This window comes from Pinus tabuliformis, chromosome 9 (assembly GCF_031772625.1).
Source record: "Pinus tabuliformis cultivar Carrire ecotype Pingquan chromosome 9, CPIR1, whole genome shotgun sequence".
Lineage (NCBI taxonomy): Eukaryota > Viridiplantae > Streptophyta > Pinopsida > Pinales > Pinaceae > Pinus > Pinus tabuliformis.
In genome coordinates this window covers 1,472,803,924-1,472,821,641 of record NC_142307.1, presented here as the reverse complement: position 1 = coordinate 1,472,821,641, position 17,718 = coordinate 1,472,803,924, and the positions used below count along the sequence as shown (strand labels likewise).

Here is a 17,718-nt window from a genome sequence, read left to right as displayed (position 1 = left end):
TCTCCTTACCTTCACAAAATAAATTAAAAATTAAAAACTGTACCTCTTCTTTCAAAAACTCCTCTCCGCAGGAAATCTTTCCCGCTCTGATACCACTTGATGAAAACGAAATCTAGGTGATCTTCATTTTCAGAATTTTTACAATTCCGATCTTGGGCCTGTGGGTTATGGGCCCACGAAAACCCTATCCGCCACTGCATTCTGATGTCTCTTGCTTCATTTTAACTAAGGAAGGCCCACGCCAGGTCAAACCCAGAACAGACCAGGCGAGAACCCCTGATGACATTGTCATCGTTCTTCATCCGCCCACGCTGCCATTCTTCAAAGACAGGAATGGGGCACCCATGGCTTCATCTAACGGCAAACCGCCCTGGTAATGAAAAGACCGCGGGTGGTCGCTATTGTGGTTGTTGTCGGCCGTGTCGGAATCATGCTCCGTCAGTTGCCGTCCATTGGGAACAATAACGGAATCCGCCCTAGGGCCGTTCTCAAGTTGATCCATCCGCTCGAAGAAAACCCACCTGGAACCCCGGGTGATCCCCTGCTGCTGCTTCTCTGTCCAGTATCTCTTGTGGAGCTTCTCGATCTTGTGGCGGCACTGAACGGAGGACTTCGAGGGTTCGAGTCCCCCGCAGCGCAGGAATACGAGGTTGGCTACCTCTTCCCAGTGCCTAGCCTTCAGCTGGCCGCGCTTCAAGGCATACCATTTCTCCTGGTAGGCGTCGATCAGGTGGTTGGTCTCCACCTCTGTCCAGGGGCCAGGCGGTTTTCTGTGGATTATCATATGTCTTGAAAATGAAACAGGAACGGCAACAATTCAAACACAGATAGTAATAATAAAGACACAGAGAACAATATAAATTCACAAAAACACATCTTTATTATTTACAAACTCAGTTTACAGTTTTAAGGCATTTCAGCCTTAATCCAGATTTCTCTGGCAATTACATTTTTCCCTCTCTCACGCGCACAGGGTTTTCCCTCTCTTTTCTTCCTGATTTACTCAAGAATCCTTCAGTTCTTATTACACATACATTCAGTTTTAACTGATTTTTTTAACTAAAATTAGTTTCTTGAATAGAATTCAGTTGTGGTTTGCCTGGCTGTCCACGTGATCGTCCACTTGTCTTCTTCCTTTAATTTTTTTCATTGAGGTGTCCCGATGCTCCTGCATCAAAGAACTTAGATTGCATTTTCAAAAATATCTCTATATTGATATAGGAAGTGATAGAATACCATAAATGTGTTTGTTGGATTTTTTTTGTTGTTGTTACAATAATATTGAAGTTCTAGTAGTAATGTTTAAAAAAGAATTTGTTAAAAATTTCCCCTTATAATCCCATTATCGTTTAGGAATATTTTATTTAAGTAGTGACATAATAATTTTAGATGTGATTATATCATAAGGGCTTCACTGGGGGAGCAATACCATACTACGTGCATTCATATTGGGGGATATATATTGAGGAAAAAATGACATAATATATTGACCATATAATAGGGGGTAAAAGGGTTTTATATTGGTACGTATAAAAAATCAAGCTCAAATTTAATGAGAAAATATAAAAGGCTATAAAAAAAGTAATGGAAAAATGGATACCTACAATATCTAGTGAAAGTAGGGGTTTTTTAAATTGGGAGGGTGTATTAGGTTCATATTAGTAGGAGGTTAAATAATGTGATTTTTAGAGGTATTTTCCAATATGTAGTCGAATTAAGAGTATTCTTTAGTATGCCAAGAACCCACACCCTATGTCAGAGGTTCCTTGAGTGAAGGCCCCGTGGATTATATATGTCAATGTTATATATAAAGACGAATCTATATATAAAGTACAATTTCACATTATATATATATATATAAAGACGAATCTATATATAAAGTAATTTCACATTTTATATATATATATATATATATATATATATATATATATATAATTTTACAACCAAAAAAATTGTCATTGTTGAATTTTCTCAAAAATTTAAGTAAACTTTGTAAATTATTTTCAAAAGTTATACATTGACACAAATGAAATTTTCATAAATATTGAGATTTGATTGGTGTACAGTTTTTCATAAGATTTGATGCATGTATTATTATGACACTCGGTAGCATATAATTTTTATTTTTATTTTTAAAATAAATTTAATTTATAACAAATTCTATTTATAACCCGATAAAATTAATGATTTTATCTCTATAAGCCAATAAAAAAAATAAAAATTCAAATTAAAAAAAAATATTTTTAATTTTCCAAATATTTCATTTAATAATTAATTTTTTCAAAACTTTAATAACTTTTAATTTTTATGTTTAAAATTTTCAGAACTAATTAAAATTCAAACTATTTCGAACATAAGATAATTACAATACAACTGTCCGAGTATAATAAGATAACGAATTAAAAGTTCACGTTTGAAATTATCAACTAAAAATAAAGAAGAAAGTTATCATCTTATAATATTATTGTGTGAATTAGTATTTCAAAATTAACTTTCAAATCTATAAAAATGTTAATATCAAAAGAAAGAAGTCATCATAATATTATTAGCGCATTAGGCATGGTATTGACTGTTTAACAATCTACAGTTGATCAATTTTTTTTTGAAACTAGTTCATAATTTAATTTTATAAACTATTTATTATTATTTAATAAAAAGTAAATTTGTTTTTCTTAAATCTTATTCGTTGTATTGTATAACATTTTATTTGGTAATGATTATAAAGTCTGAAGTATTTCTTGGAAGCAATTATAACATGGCACATGTTGTCACTTCTAATTTTTAATTGATTACTAGTGTATTTGTACAGGGATCTGCTTTAGATTTTGCTAAGTAACACGTTTCCAATAACCATACAAACCATTTTTATTCTATGTCATGTAGATTCACATAATAATTGTGAATTACGTTACATATATAGTAATTTGGAGAACCACTTTTTACTATTCATCTTTTTTATTCTTGACATTTCTACAACATATTTAAAATATTACTTGGGATAGTTATTATTGAGAGTGAAAACATTACATATTCAATAATTTGGTAAACCACTTTTTACTATTCATTTACTTTGTTTTATGTTTGATATTTGTTTAAAAATCCATCATCTACCTATCAAATTACAACATTACTATATTTAACCTAAATGGTAGGTAATAACTACTATGTAGCACTTATTATATTTCAAAATTATTTTTGAAATTGATAAAAAATGTTTGTAGCAATATTTATGTTATAGATTTATATTATTTAGAAGTTTTATAAATGATATGAAAAATAATTTCATTTTTACAATTAAATATGTTTTTATATTAATTATAAATATTTTAAGATGTGAATTTTTCATTTGTTTAAAATAAGTTTTGGTGTAAATAAAAAAATACTAATATGTAAGTGTTGGCAAGTGTGGGATGAGGTTGGCGAGGAAGTGATTTTTGATCTCTAAGGAAAAGAAGAAATCGCTTATGCTAATTCGGGGATGGATAATATTACCAATAATCAAACATATGTTAATGCTTTGGAAAAGGGTCTAGATTATGAAAAACAAAGGGGTTAATTAGTTGTCTATCATGGAGGTTCTATCATGGTTCTATCATTGGTTGTTGTTCATGATATGGTAAAAAAAATCTCTCTCAAGGATCTATTTTTCAAAGGCTTATTATTCAAATTCATAAGCTAGTAGAGGGGTTTTTAAAAGTGGTATTTTTCGATGCACTTCATGAACTCAATTATTTGGCTGATGCTTAAGTTGTTTTATCTTGCATCCTCACTTTCGGTAAATTGCTAGAAAATCAAGCAAGGGTGTGTGAGGGTGGGATTTATTTTCCAATCCACTCTAAGTTTATATCCTCGCTATTGTTTATGACTGAGATAAAGGATAAAGGAAAGTCACAATTATTAGGATATTTAGACACTTAATATTTAGTTAAGTTCAACTTGGTCTAATGTGTTTAATATATAAAAGTGTGTTTCTTTAATATGCATTTGTTGCATCATAATCCAACATTCATGATATATAATAGACATTAAGTGATTTGACAACTCATATTCTCTTCGATGCTAATGATTATTGATCCATAACTTAGCATAAGATTGATTCATGACCTCTATTGAAAGAGCATGGAGGGTCGTTATTGATGATTGATTGTGAGAAACTCTCTCATGTACAAATTTTCTTTTGCATTAATAACATTGCCTCAAGTAGCCACATTGGCTTGGGTTGTTTATGATTTTGCTCTTAGAAGGTTTTAACAATGTAAAAACATTGATGTTATAATCTTTGATCTAGTTGTGTGAGTGCTTAGTGAGGGTGTTCATCCTATATGGAATACCATGTTTTCATGAACATGATATCAAAACCCATTTGAAGATATGCTCTTGTTGTTGATCAAGATCTTGAGTCCATGTCGATGCATTTCTAATAACTGTTATTTCTGTATGTTTCTGGCCTAAGTAGGTTATTCCATTGTGTTTGGAACAATGCTTTCAATTAATAACATCTTTCATTTCATTTGAAAAGGTGTCTGCTTGCCGAGATAGTTTTTATCTAGAGGTATATCATATGAATACACCCTTGTTAGTTTTTTATTTTTTATTTTTGAATTTTATTCAAAATTCATATTTTATTCTTTATTCTTTTTATTCTTCTTTTTCTACTCTTTCTGGTCTAAGTATGCTTCTTGTTATGTACTCTATGTGATCTCAATAAGTCAGAAATAGAACATTTTTTTTTCTTTTTACTATATGCTCTTTGTTGTGTACTTTGTGTGATCTTGACAAATAAAAAAAGGAAAGAAAACTTTAATTTTTTGGGTATCCTAATTGAGATATAACCTCATTCTTGTTGAGTTTCAATTTTTTTCCAAACTATCGCTTGCTTTTGTATGAGCATGACTTTTTTGGTAAGCATGTACTTCTAGGTGAAGCCCTAACAACAACATCAACAACCACCTTCTTCACTGATATTCTTATGTGTTTTGCACTATCTTACTTGATTGAAATTATGTTATTTAATATGAGATCTTTGATTTCAACAACAATTGCTACTACTTCATCCTCCTTGATTAATATTACTGTGTTTTGCACTAGCTCATTTGATTGAAAGTTACTTCACTTAGTGAGAGGCCTTAAGTTCAAGTTTCTTTCTTTATGTTACTTTTTTGAAAAAGTTCATGTAAATTTCAGTTATTTTGTGACTTTATTATAAAATATATTTCATTTTTATTAGGCAAATCTAATGAAGGAATTTTTTTTTGTTTTGTTTCTTGGTAGCATCCATCACCACATGGCCCAACTTCAACCTATCACGTCGTTGTTATATATATATGAAATGGGTATAGTTTTCACATTCAAAGGTCATTTTTAGTGGGTTTCTTTTATTTTATTTTATTTTAAACATGTTATTTTTTCAATAGCTTTCCATCCATATAGTTGGTTTTAGCTTCTGAATCTAGATTATCTTCATTTTTTAATATGTCCACTGCAAGTGAACTTTTGCTTACTAGTACCACACTAGTACCAACAACTTCTCATGGAAATCCCACGTGGATGATAAACTAAGAAGTAAAGAACTGCACAAGATTACCTTGCATAAAAAATGACCCAACTAATGTCGAAAAAAAGTCCAAATGGGATAATAAGAATGATAAAGCATGTGGATTAATTGAAACGTCCATTTCTCTTTATTTATGATTTCATTTTTAAGGAATTAATGAATTAGATGTAGCGAGGGAAAAGTTGAAAAATATATTTGGTGAACTTAGTGTTATTAGAGTTGGTTAGCTTGAAATCATACCATGACTTTAAGGCCTAATTATTTCTCTTGCATTGAAGATTATTTATCTAATTTCCAAACACTTAAGACATTTACTTAAATATTGTTAAGTTCATATGAAAGATGACTGATGTATATATATATGCTATTCTTTCCAAGCTTAGTCTCACATATTCTATTTTTGTATCTACTTTTTATGCCACTAGAGAAGCTCTAAGAACTATATATAAATATCTCACTCTTGAATCCCTTTGTGGCCCTTTAAGTAGAGCGTAAAATAAGTTGTTGCATATTGGAGTGATTAGCAATGTAGGCTCATTTAATAAGTCCTTAGTGGCCCAACAAAAAATAGAACCAAACATCCCAAGAAGCAAAATCTTCGCGACAATAAGAAAAATAGCGGTATTCAACCCTCTTAGCCATCTTCTACCCCTAATGGTGACAAAGGACCAAAATTAAAGAGTAAGAAGGATGAAAAATGTTACAGTTTTTACAGGAAATACAACCATATGGAGTTTAAATGCTTTAAAAGATGGAGGCCTTAAAAGAAATAATAAAGAAGCATGACAACATGAATCTTGATTCTTCTTCTACTAACACTTCTTTGCATGGATATGCACTTTCTACTTCTAGTTTCTCATTCAATGCAACCTCTACTTCCTCTTTTTATTAGTGCCTTATTGATTTTGGAGCATCTAAGGGTAAATCCATTTTTCTACTCTTAATGATTGTAACACCAAACATATATTTGTTGTTTATTATAGATCTCCTAGTGTTATAGTGTTTGGAATAGTTAATGTTGGTCATTCTGATGATGTATTGTGTATTCCAAGTCTTTCTTGCAACTTTCTATTAATATAGTAGATCACTCATTCAGGTGAAGCTAAAAAAATAGAGTTTTCATTTCACCAAGTTGTAATCAAGGATTTGAAAGATCCTCAACATGTACTAACCATTGAAATAATTGATGATATTACCATGTTGTACAATTTGACAACTTTGGGTCATCATCTTTTCCATCAGTTTTAATTTCTCACAGTGATGACTTGAGAAAAATTCAGTATGACTGGTTTCGTCATCTAAATTATCACTCATTGCAACAAATATGTTATCAAATTATGGTGGCTTCTCTTCCTCTCATTTCTTATAGAGATGGTATTTGTGTAGGTTGTGTTCTTGACAAACATCATTGAGATAGCTTTGACAAGCGTGCCGCTTAGCATGACTCAACCCTCTTGTAGCCTTTTCTTAGTGATAAGAAGAGAAAATGAAGGTGAATATATTAACAACAAATCACTGCACTACACAAAGCATTCAAATGCAACATATTATTCCATATGCACCACAACAAATTGGTGTGCTAAGAGAAATAACCACACTTTAAAGGAAATGGCCAATTATATGATCCAATCTAAGGGATAAAGTCTTCATTATAAATTAGAAGCAATCAAATGTGCAAATTACATAATAGATCACAATCCCATAAAGGATTTAAAAAATATAACATTGGAATAAGTGTAGAATAAAATTAAGCTAGATGTGAGCTACTTCTATATATTTGGTAGCGTAGCACGGGCTCACATTCTTGATGAAAAAGGAAAACATTAAAGCCTAAAAGTAAGAAGTGCATCTTTGTTGGATATTTTGAAGATGTCAAAGGTTACAAAGTTATTCAGCCTCATTACAATGAAATAATCATTGGAATATTTGTTAAAATTGATGAAAATATCCTAGCCTATAACCTTAATTTGACATTTGTTTCATCTTCAGTCTATGAGCCATTTTCAATGTTTGTGCCATCTTCTAGTCCTATTCTCATCTCCTTCGGATGATGATAATGAGGATGAAAATCCACCTCCACTTACTCACCTTCCACCAGATGAGTCCATACATGAACTTGCATCAACACCACAACTTCTTAGATGGGTCCATTCAACATGAGAAGTAACCAATAATATTGTTGATAATCCTACAGGTCAATGTCATATTCATTCTGATTCTAGTATGCCTCCTCCCTTTTGGATCAATTTTCAGAGACTCATGAGCCACAAAAATTTGTATAATCCTCAAGTCATCCATATTGGGACACAACAATTAATGAGTATTATCATTCCTTAAGGTTGAATGATATTTGGAAACTTGTGCCTTTTCCAAAAGGAAGAAAAATTATAAGATGTAAATGAATATATAGAACTAAGTATACATTAGATGGAAGTGTTGAAAGACATAAGGCTCAATCAATTTCTCAAGGATTCTCTCAAGTTGAAGGAATTGACTACAATGAAACCTTGGTCCCTATTACCAAAATGAATTCCATCTTCCTTGTTCTAGCCTTTCCTACCATAGATAGATGGGAGGTCCATTACACGGATGTTAAATCTGCCTTCTTACATGGATCTACAAGAATAAATATGCATGGAACAACCTACTGGATATTTTTAGAGTGACTCCAACCTTGTTTTCTACCTTACAAATTCTCTCTATGGTTTTAAGCAATCCCCTCAAACTTGGTACTCTAAGATGGATAACTTTCTTCTTGACATCGACTTTTTCTAGATGCCATTGTGACCCCAATTTCTATACCAAGAAATGAGGAAGTCATCTAGTAATCCTTATTCATTATACTGATGAAACTACCCTCACTGGTAGTGACCCTAAACTTTTGACCCATGTAAAATCAAACCTTAATAAGAAGTTTGAAATGATAGACTTAGGCCATTTGCATTATTTCCTTGGCCTTTGAGTATTGAATTCCAAGGAAAGGATTTTTCTTTCCCAACCTAAGTATGTGTTTGATCTTCTTTATTTATTTTGCGTGGAATATTTTGAACCAATCCCTTCTTCCTTCTAGTGTGGATTCAAACTTGCTACCATTTTCACTACACCTGAAATTGATGCTACTTCATTGTACTAGTTAGTTGGTAGCTTCTTATATTTGACTCATATTGATCTTGATATTTATTTTATTTTGGATCTTGTTGCTCGATATATGAAAACAGCCTATCAAAATTCATTAGAAAGCAATAAAAAGTTTACTTCAATATATTCGAGGTGCGGTTTAGTTTGGGATACATTACAATTTATGGGGGACTCCTTTATTGATTGGTTTCATTAGTTTCAATTGGGATGACGGCCTTGGTGATTGGAATTATACTATAGGTTATGTTTTCAATCTTGGTTAGAGACTTGTCACTTGGGCTTGTAAGAAGCAACATGTTATTTCTCTTTCTTTAAAAAAAAGAAGAGTACCACATAGTGGTTAGCACAAGTCAAGAAGCCTTGTGGCTTCGACATATCCTTTTAGAGTTTGGATTCAAGTAGAAACATTCAACCACCCTCTCTTGAACAATCAAAGTGCCATCGAGTTCATCAAAGATTCAATTCAATATCAATGCAAAAACACATTAAGCTACAAATGCACTTCATAGGAAAAAATTCATGGTCAAGTTCTTGAAGCATTATTTTTCCTTAAGGAAGATCAAGTTGTGGACATTTCACAAAGTCTCTTACAGAAGCCAAGTTTTCCAAATGTCAATCTATGTTAGGAGTTTGGGAAGTTTTTATTAAGGGGATACATGCTACAATGCCTTCTTCCTTATCCTATTGTGTTACCTTTCTAATTATTCAACCCTATCCGAGTTGTTCTTAAGGGGGGATGTTAGGATATATAGACAATTAGGAGATAGGTAAGTTCAACTTGGTCTTATGTGTTTATTAGGTAAAAGTGTGTTTATTAGTGCATTTATTTAGTATGCATTATTTTCACCGTAATCTTACAGTCCTGATATGTTCTAGACATAGAGTGATACAATGAATCATATTCTTCTCAATACTAGTGGCTAACTTAACATTGAATTGATTGATGATCTCCATTTAAAGAGCATGGAGGGTCATTGTTGATGATCGATTGTGAGGCTCTCTCATGTACAATTTTTCTTTTGCATGAATAAAATTGCCTTAAGTGGCTACATTGGTTGGGGTTGTGGATTTTTTTCCTTCAAAAGGGTTTTACCCATGTAAAAGTATTGATTTTATGATCTTTGACCCAGTTGTGTGAGTGTTTATTGAAGGTGTTCATCTTATATGGAATACCTTGTTTTCCCAACCAAAAACATGGTAACAACATGCAACACGATAGTAGAAAGGGGATGACCCTTCATGTAGTTCACAGAAGTTGGTGTATGGGGAATTTACTTTAAGCTTGGTTAGATGGGAGTCTTCAATGCACTTGGGGATGACCCTTCATGTAGTTCACAGAAGTTGGTGTATGGAGAGTTTAATTAAGCTTGGCTAGATGGGAGTCTTCAATGCACATGTGTTTTATTCCCTTCCCCCTCGCCCCACCAACATTGTGCACTAGTGGCTTCATCTTGGGTTTGGAGAAAAGGTGTATTAAATATATTTCTTCTATATATTTCTCTTCCTTTCTCTATGTGAATTAGTATTTGTTTGCCTTGGTGGTGTTGCGTTGTGTAATAGGAGCAACTTGATAATATTCTCCATCTTGTTTCATTCCAATTTACGTTCGTGACCTCTAGAAGTTAGGTTAATTTGCATCCTTGCTTTGAAGTGGTTCAAAATATTCTAGTCTAGGCATTCATACCAAAATTATCTAGTATGAGAAGAGAGTATTCCATTGGTCATTATATCTACACCCTTGTGCAGTTTATTAATAGAAAAGGCAAACTAACCATGTTTTTGTTTGAAATTATAATGATCGACCCTTTGGATAAATTTCATAACTCATGTTAGTAGTGTCAGAGGATTTTCCATGATAATTAGGAAGCGATGGTTTAGGGAATGAAAAAATATGAAATTTGGAAAAAGGCCCATGAGCTACAATATGAAAAAGACATGAAGTTTACAAGGAGGAAACTAAACAACATGAAATCCCAAATGGATAAATACAAGAACAAAACAATGCTTATAAATGTAGAGGTAGAAGTCCATAGGAGAAGCTTACTTAGTAAGATGAAATTATTAAGGAGTTGTAAGAGAAAGTCAAGCATCTAGAATTAGAGAAATCTCATGGGTTTCTAGAATTGTGCTACTCTCTCTCTAGTGGTTTTAGTGGGATATTTTTTATCTAGATGGATATTGGTGGCCACCCGCATATTCCACTTGGACCTCTAATTGGTTTCATCAGTTTCCTTGATTATAGCACAATTTACTATTTTTAGCATTTTTTTGGGTCCTGAACTTTCAGAGCAGTTTTGACCCCCTAAACGACATTTTTTTGAGGTCCATAGCTTATCCATAGTCATACTACCTACCACAAATATTTTAGTACTGGGAGAGATCTTTCTAAAAATGTATCGTACGTGCCAAATATAGATCATATGACCAAGTTACAACCCTGGGAAGTTGGCTGTCCAAATAACCTCATCAGGGCCCACAAACTCTTAGCGTTCCATCTCCTAGGGTTAGGGTTTTGGTTTTTTAGGGTTTCCCTTTGTTGTTCAATATTAAAAAGGTCCTTGAGCCTCATTGTAGCATAATTTAGAGGCATGTAGTTGCCGCATCTCTTCTTAGAGATAAGCTACCATCGCCCAAGCTAGTTTATTTCAATTATGTTTGTAATATTTTTTTTCAGTACTTTGTTATTAATGAATTGAATTTCTTGTTTTCGTTGTATCTTTGTGTTTATGTTTGAAGAAGAATCACAAAGCCATATAACCATATGCACAACAAATTAACACACAAAAATTAAACTGGCGGAAAAGGCAGAGAGCCATCATGTGGTCTCTCATGCTCATGTAATTCTCATTATTCAAATAATTTAATAATACATTTAAATACATGAGTAAGTGGTCTTAAGATAGTGCGTCTATCTTAGACTCACTTGGTTGAGACAATTTCTCAACTTACACACTAATTTAGGAGAGCTAGTTGGAGAGAATCTCTCATCCAAACTAGACTCCTTAGTTTGAGGAATTCTCATGATTTTATTTATTTAATTTAATAATTGGATTTATTATTGATTTTTAAGAGAGTGAGGCTAACATTCCCCCCCTCAATGATAAATCAAAAATGAACAAGGAACCATCTTCCAAGTTCTCAAGTTGATCCTAAAAAGACATTTGCCTGGAAAATCGCCAAAGCTGGATGCTAAAAAAACTCAAGTTTGAAGAGAACATGAATCAGCTGCATGTCTGATTCATCTCTGAATGTCTCTTGACAACTCCATCATGTGCCAAGCCACAAAAGGATCCAACTGTCCTTTTCTTGAAAACAACATCCGGTGTCCACTGACACAATTTGATGAACACCCACTGGCGTATTTGTTGATGATGATCGCCCACTGGCTGATGAAGATGCCCACTGGCTGCTTCACTGATGTTGTTGAGACTTTCAGTCTGACAACCACTTGTCAATTTCATTGACATTTTCCCCCCTTTTTCAGTTGAAAGGAGAGGCAATCTTCTCCAAAATATATCTGAACTCCCCCCTGTATGTGGAGGAGTATTTCATTGGTGTACTCCCCCATTCAACTGCATGAGAGTACCATCTTCATTTGACTGTTGGCTGCAATATGTGTGAGTGAATCCGATTGTAAAACTTGTACAATCTTCTGGCTGTGGATGACCATTCCCAAGGATCAATCCATGAATAATCAATCTTTAATTTGGCAGGTTGGTCTTGTTTGCAGCATTTCTCTAATGAATGATTTTTCTTGCCACAATGGTGGCAAGGATGGTGATCAAAACACTGATCTTCCAGATGACTGTTCTTTGACAATGAGAACATTTCGGTTTGTCTGCAACTTGAGTTTGTGTGCATTTTTGTTTGTCTGCAATTTCAGTTTGGGTGCATTGACGTCGGTCTGCAAGTTGTTGAGAACTTGCTAAGGTGATTTGTTCAAGTAATCCGGCACTGACAAACTGAATGGGCTTTGAATAATTAGGGATATGTAAGTTGTCGTTATCTTTGACATATCCTAAGCCACGTCAATTTCGATTACTTTGAATTTCTTCCCATGGCTTGATGATGGGTTTGGAAGAAAGTTGAACTGGAACAACATCAACACTTGAAGCTGGTTGGATGAATGAAGTCAAATGATCAACTGTCTCTAGGTTGGTCAAAGACTTGGATGCAACACGCTTCTCTTGCAACTCATTCCTCTGCAGTTGCGACTCCAGTTGAAGGAACTCAATCGTTTCATGTGCATGTTGAATATGCACTTGAATGTCAACAAGAGTAGTTTTGCTGATGTTCACCATGTCGTCAGCTGATGATAAAATCAAATTGGTAAGAATTTGTGACAGTTGAATGTGTGTCAATGTTAGCTTGCCTACTTTGAAGTCAGGCTCGCTTGTTGTAGAATTCGTGCTTGAAAAAATTGCTCGCTTGAGTCGATCACTGAAATGACACGCTCGCTTGTATTGGTTGTTATTTTGCTGATGCTTTTAAACACTTGCTTGAACTGCTGATTGTACGCTCACTTGATGACAATCACTTTGCTTGAATGGAACGTTATGAATGCTTTAATGAACTTTACATAGGCTCGTTTGTTGTAGATGTCATGCTTTGAAATTTCGCACTTGATTTTGACACACTCGCTTGCTTGGTTGTTTGAATGACACACTTGCTTGCTTTGTTGTTTGAATGACATGCTCGCTTGCTTTGAATGACACACTCGCTTTAAACACTGGCTTGATTTGATGCTCACTTGAACTTGCTTGATTGATTACTGACACTTGTGATTTCTTGAATGTACTCACTGAATGTGGTGATTTGTAAAAAAGGAAAGGGTGTTGAACATTGTCGAAAATGCACCCAAGATACAAATGACAAATTCAATCTTGATGACTCAGTTGAAGACTTACTTGACTTAATGTATTCACCTTAACAATTCAAATTAGGGTGTCCGTTACAACCGAGAATGCACCCGTACAATTCAGTTAAAAAATGTTTAGCTGCAAGTGATACAAAAAGTGTTGATGATGTTGATGTCACCTTGGCTTGAAATGCTTGATTTTGTAGCATTCCTAACTTGATGGCTTTGATTACAGAATGTGAAATTTTCTTGCTTGGAAGATCATCTTATCAAGTTGATGATGTGACGCTTTGTGCTTATGAACTTAATCTTGATTATAGGAGCTTGAATAAGCGTTCTTATACTTAAGCTTGCTTATGTGCATGTAGTTGTTTTGTTTAAGCATAATAAAGAGAGTGTTTTACAGATTCAACTCAAATCATGCAAGCACATTCACGACACAGAGTGTACCTATGATCCCGTTATTCAATTTCGGGTTGATCTAGGACACGATCACCACAAAAAGAGATGTTTTTATTAACCTTCAATATACATCATCATGACAATGTCTTCAATGAGGCATCTCAAGCACAGACTGAGAACTCCTTGGCGTCAAATTATCTTCAAAAAATAATGGACATTGACTCAACTAGTAAAAGGACTTTTCAAACCTCCTAGAATTACAACCTTATCACTCAAAAAATAGAAATATTGATAAGCAAGCCGCTTGCAAAATTGGGTAGCCGATACAATTATATTCTGATTCCCCTGACCCACACTCAACTTTGGCAGATTTCCTCTAGGCAAAAAGGATGACTTAAGAGCATGTCGTTCCAGCAAACTTAACAATGCTTTTGAAAATAGATATATGTGATGGACTAGATTGGTTTATCGTGTACTCTGGGAAAGGAATTCCTTCCTTCTGGGCAAACTCTAGCAAAAAATTATTGTACATAGCAGACTCATCGTCTTTGTCTCCACATTTCTACAACTCATTGAGTTGATTTCTCCAAGCATTCTCTGGATAATTTGCCGTGAATTTGGAGAGGCAGGGTGTAATTTTAGCCATGTCGATTGCTGGTGTTGTCGCTTCCCCTTCTCTTCATTTTCCGTCATTTGCTATTCTGCCCATGGAGATGCCAAAACGTCCAACAGGTGAGAAAAATAGCTGCACTGAGTAAAAACAACTAGAGAAAACAAAAATGTGATGGACAACATCGATCAGAAGATAACCAAAACCTTTATTTTATTGAAGCAGGTGAGGGAGCCGAGGCTCAGGGGTTCTTATTTTAAGGACTCGGAGAAGCAAGAGATGTACAAACTGCACAAGGAGAATCCTGAGGTTTACAATGTGGAAAGGCTGGCAAAGGATTTCAGGATCATGCGCCAGAGAGTCCACACGATACTGTGGCTGAAGGAGGACGAGGAGGAAATGGAGAAGAGGATGGGACGCCCACTTGATGATGTCGTGGAGCAGCTGCTGGATACATGTCCAGAATTATGTAAATCTGCAGATTGCAAATTTCATGTAGCAGAGCTTCCTCTTTGTCCAGATTTCAAAGTTATGCCTGAGGATGGCACTGCAAAAGATCCCGATGAAAAGTTGTGGGAGATATCTTAGAGGGAGGACGAAATGCTCTATCAGGAATTTGTGCAGCGTATGAATTTCAACAAAGCACAGATTGTTGGTAAGGTTAAATGTCATAAATATAATCGAAGGAGACCTCTAGAAGGATGGAAGTTCACCATAGAGGAGCTAGGTCCATTAAATCTCAGCCCTTGCACATCTGATTTCTCAGCCTCTATTCATCTGATTTATGTGACTATTTCTTTTGCTATCAATAACGGAGGAAGACGACGTGGTAGATGCTCTGAAGTATGGGCTTGACAGTGATATGATATCACAATAAATTGCTAGAAAATAGGACAAGAAAACCTCCACCATAATACTGATTTGATCCTCCTTGTAGGGATGTTTTGGCACTTATAATGCACAGATAAATCAAATGCAGCGTCCGATTTCAAAAGAAATTATCTTCCAAATTCGTCCCTCAGCTGGAATGCAATCTCTTCGCGTGCAATCTCCCATCTTAGCCATAAAATTTTCACATAGTCTGCCATGCATAACTCAAAACAAATACATATTTTCCCTCAGCTTGGAAGGGGCCAAGTCTCAGGCCCATATGGCTCTAGTTAAGATATCACTATCACTCATAATCTTCCATGGAAAATTACCACAAAATCATTCAGGCCCTAAGAACTATAATGCTCTGATACCACATGAAGAAGATTGAACCAGATGTAAGTAGAGTCTCTCCTCTTCATATTGCTCCCTGCCCTCCCCTAGACTAAGCATACTATATAATCCCACAATTTCTTGTTCACCCCATCCGTGCCATGTAAAAGACCCACCCACATGATCGTTAATAGTAGAGTAGAATTATATGTGATTGGTCAAGTTCTCCTTATCCTACTCTGTCTCCCCAAACAAACCCTGATTTGAACCCATTTTTTCACCTCTCGCAAAGCCCTTAACTATAGACCACCAATCAAAGCTCTTCTGATTGGAGGAGAATATCATCATTCCATCTATAGACCCAAATTTATGCATGGGATAGTGACCATCAAGAATAAGGCTAGTTAATTATGTAATTTCGTTTCAGAATCTGAGATTTTATAAGAGGGCGTCATGGCTTATCCTTTCAAAATGTCCTCAGTGGCAAGTAGTTGAGAACTAGACTCTGTTGAGCGTACCATGAATCATCCCTTCCTCTATGATTCTGCCAGGCTAGTCAAGAAAAAATCTTTGCATTCATTTGGCTCGCATGTGCCTTCATCACTGTATTATGACATGGGAGAAGGATATGCTCAAGTGAAGATTTCGTTCTAGAGGTGAGCAAATTTTTTCTTATTTGAATCTTTTATTTTTTAAAGGTTTCTTGTGTTGGTTGTGTTTTGATGTGGGGTTGAACAAATTCATTTCCAACTGTAGGCATAACAAGGCGCTGCTAAAATCAACAGTGATATGTGTAACAAGGTGCATGTCGGCGTAAAAATCGACAATAGACCAGGGGATGAGGTTTATCAGAATCAAATCATGTTAGTTTTTCCGTGCAATCCGCTTAAGATAAATGTCAAGCGTAAAAGAAAAAAATAAACGAAAAGTATGACCATTTTTAAGAAGAAACGCCTATGAACATAAAAATATTATATCACTTTAAAAATATATAAATACTAAAAAATAGTAAACTTGTTAAATAAAACCTCAAAATATATAAATACTAAATATTAAACAACAAACTTGTAAATTAATTAAAACCATTAATAAAATAATAATATATACAATCATATCAAAATATATAAATACTAAATATTAAACAACAAACTTGTAAATTAATTAAAACCATTAATAAAATAATAATATATACAATCATATCAACCACATATATTGTATGCCCATAACTTACAAATTGATTAAACAAACTAATTAAAATAGCAACAAATTTAAGGCATTTAACACAATAATAATATATACAATCATATCAACCACATATATTGTATGCCCTTAACTTACAAATTGATTAAAAATAATAATTAAAATAACATTTTAAAAATTTAGGAACTTGAAGGTTGGAGTTGACTTTTTGATTTGCTGAATCCTTGACATCCCATTACTGAAGAATCAAGATGAGTCACTCACTTTGACAACAATACCATATTTAAATAAATTATGGCAAGATTAGGTGAAGTAATATATTATTATTTCCGTATACCACGAAGTCCGGTGGCAAAATGGTTTTAAATAGTTTAGCGTGGATCTTTAATAAAGCGATTTAAAATAATTAAAAAACTTCATATTTTATTTTGACATTTCATGTTTTTATTTTGGCAATGGATCTTTACATACGGTTTTTTATTTCATTATTTATATTAAGTTTAAATTTATATATTGAATCGTAATTTTTACGTTAAAATTTAACAGAGAATACCCCATGGTTTCAAAACCTCATTCGACATACAAGGTTTAACTCATACCCATACAAAACACTCATGGATTTCATGATGCTCTCTTTCTCTTCTAATATGGTAGTTCTTTGAAATGATCAGTATTTAAGTTCATGAGAACAATGGTAGAGGAACACCCATATAAAGACTCTGTTCAGTAGTATAATAGTAATTAAGTAATTAC

The 17,718-nt window shown here is 33.9% G+C and overlaps 1 protein-coding gene and 1 pseudogene across 1 annotated transcript; one reads left to right on the top strand and one right to left on the bottom strand.

Annotated features, from left to right (window-relative positions):
* Nucleotides 1–298: 298 nt before the first annotated feature.
* LOC149154176 (trihelix transcription factor ASIL2-like) lies at nt 299–784 on the bottom strand. Its single transcript, XM_089444067.1, has one exon. It carries the CDS (start codon nt 782–784, stop codon nt 299–301), a length of 486 nt encoding a protein of 161 aa, XP_089300193.1.
* A 13,952-nt stretch (nt 785–14,736) lies between these two features.
* LOC149154175 (protein GAMETE CELL DEFECTIVE 1, mitochondrial pseudogene) lies at nt 14,737–15,417 on the top strand (annotated as a pseudogene).
* Nucleotides 15,418–17,718: the final 2,301 nt, after the last annotated feature.

Excerpts from the sequence above, each read along its gene's own strand:
- LOC149154176 (XM_089444067.1), bottom strand. The coding sequence starts at position 784 with ATGATAATCCACAGAAAACCGCCTGGCCCCTGGACAGAGGTGGAGACC.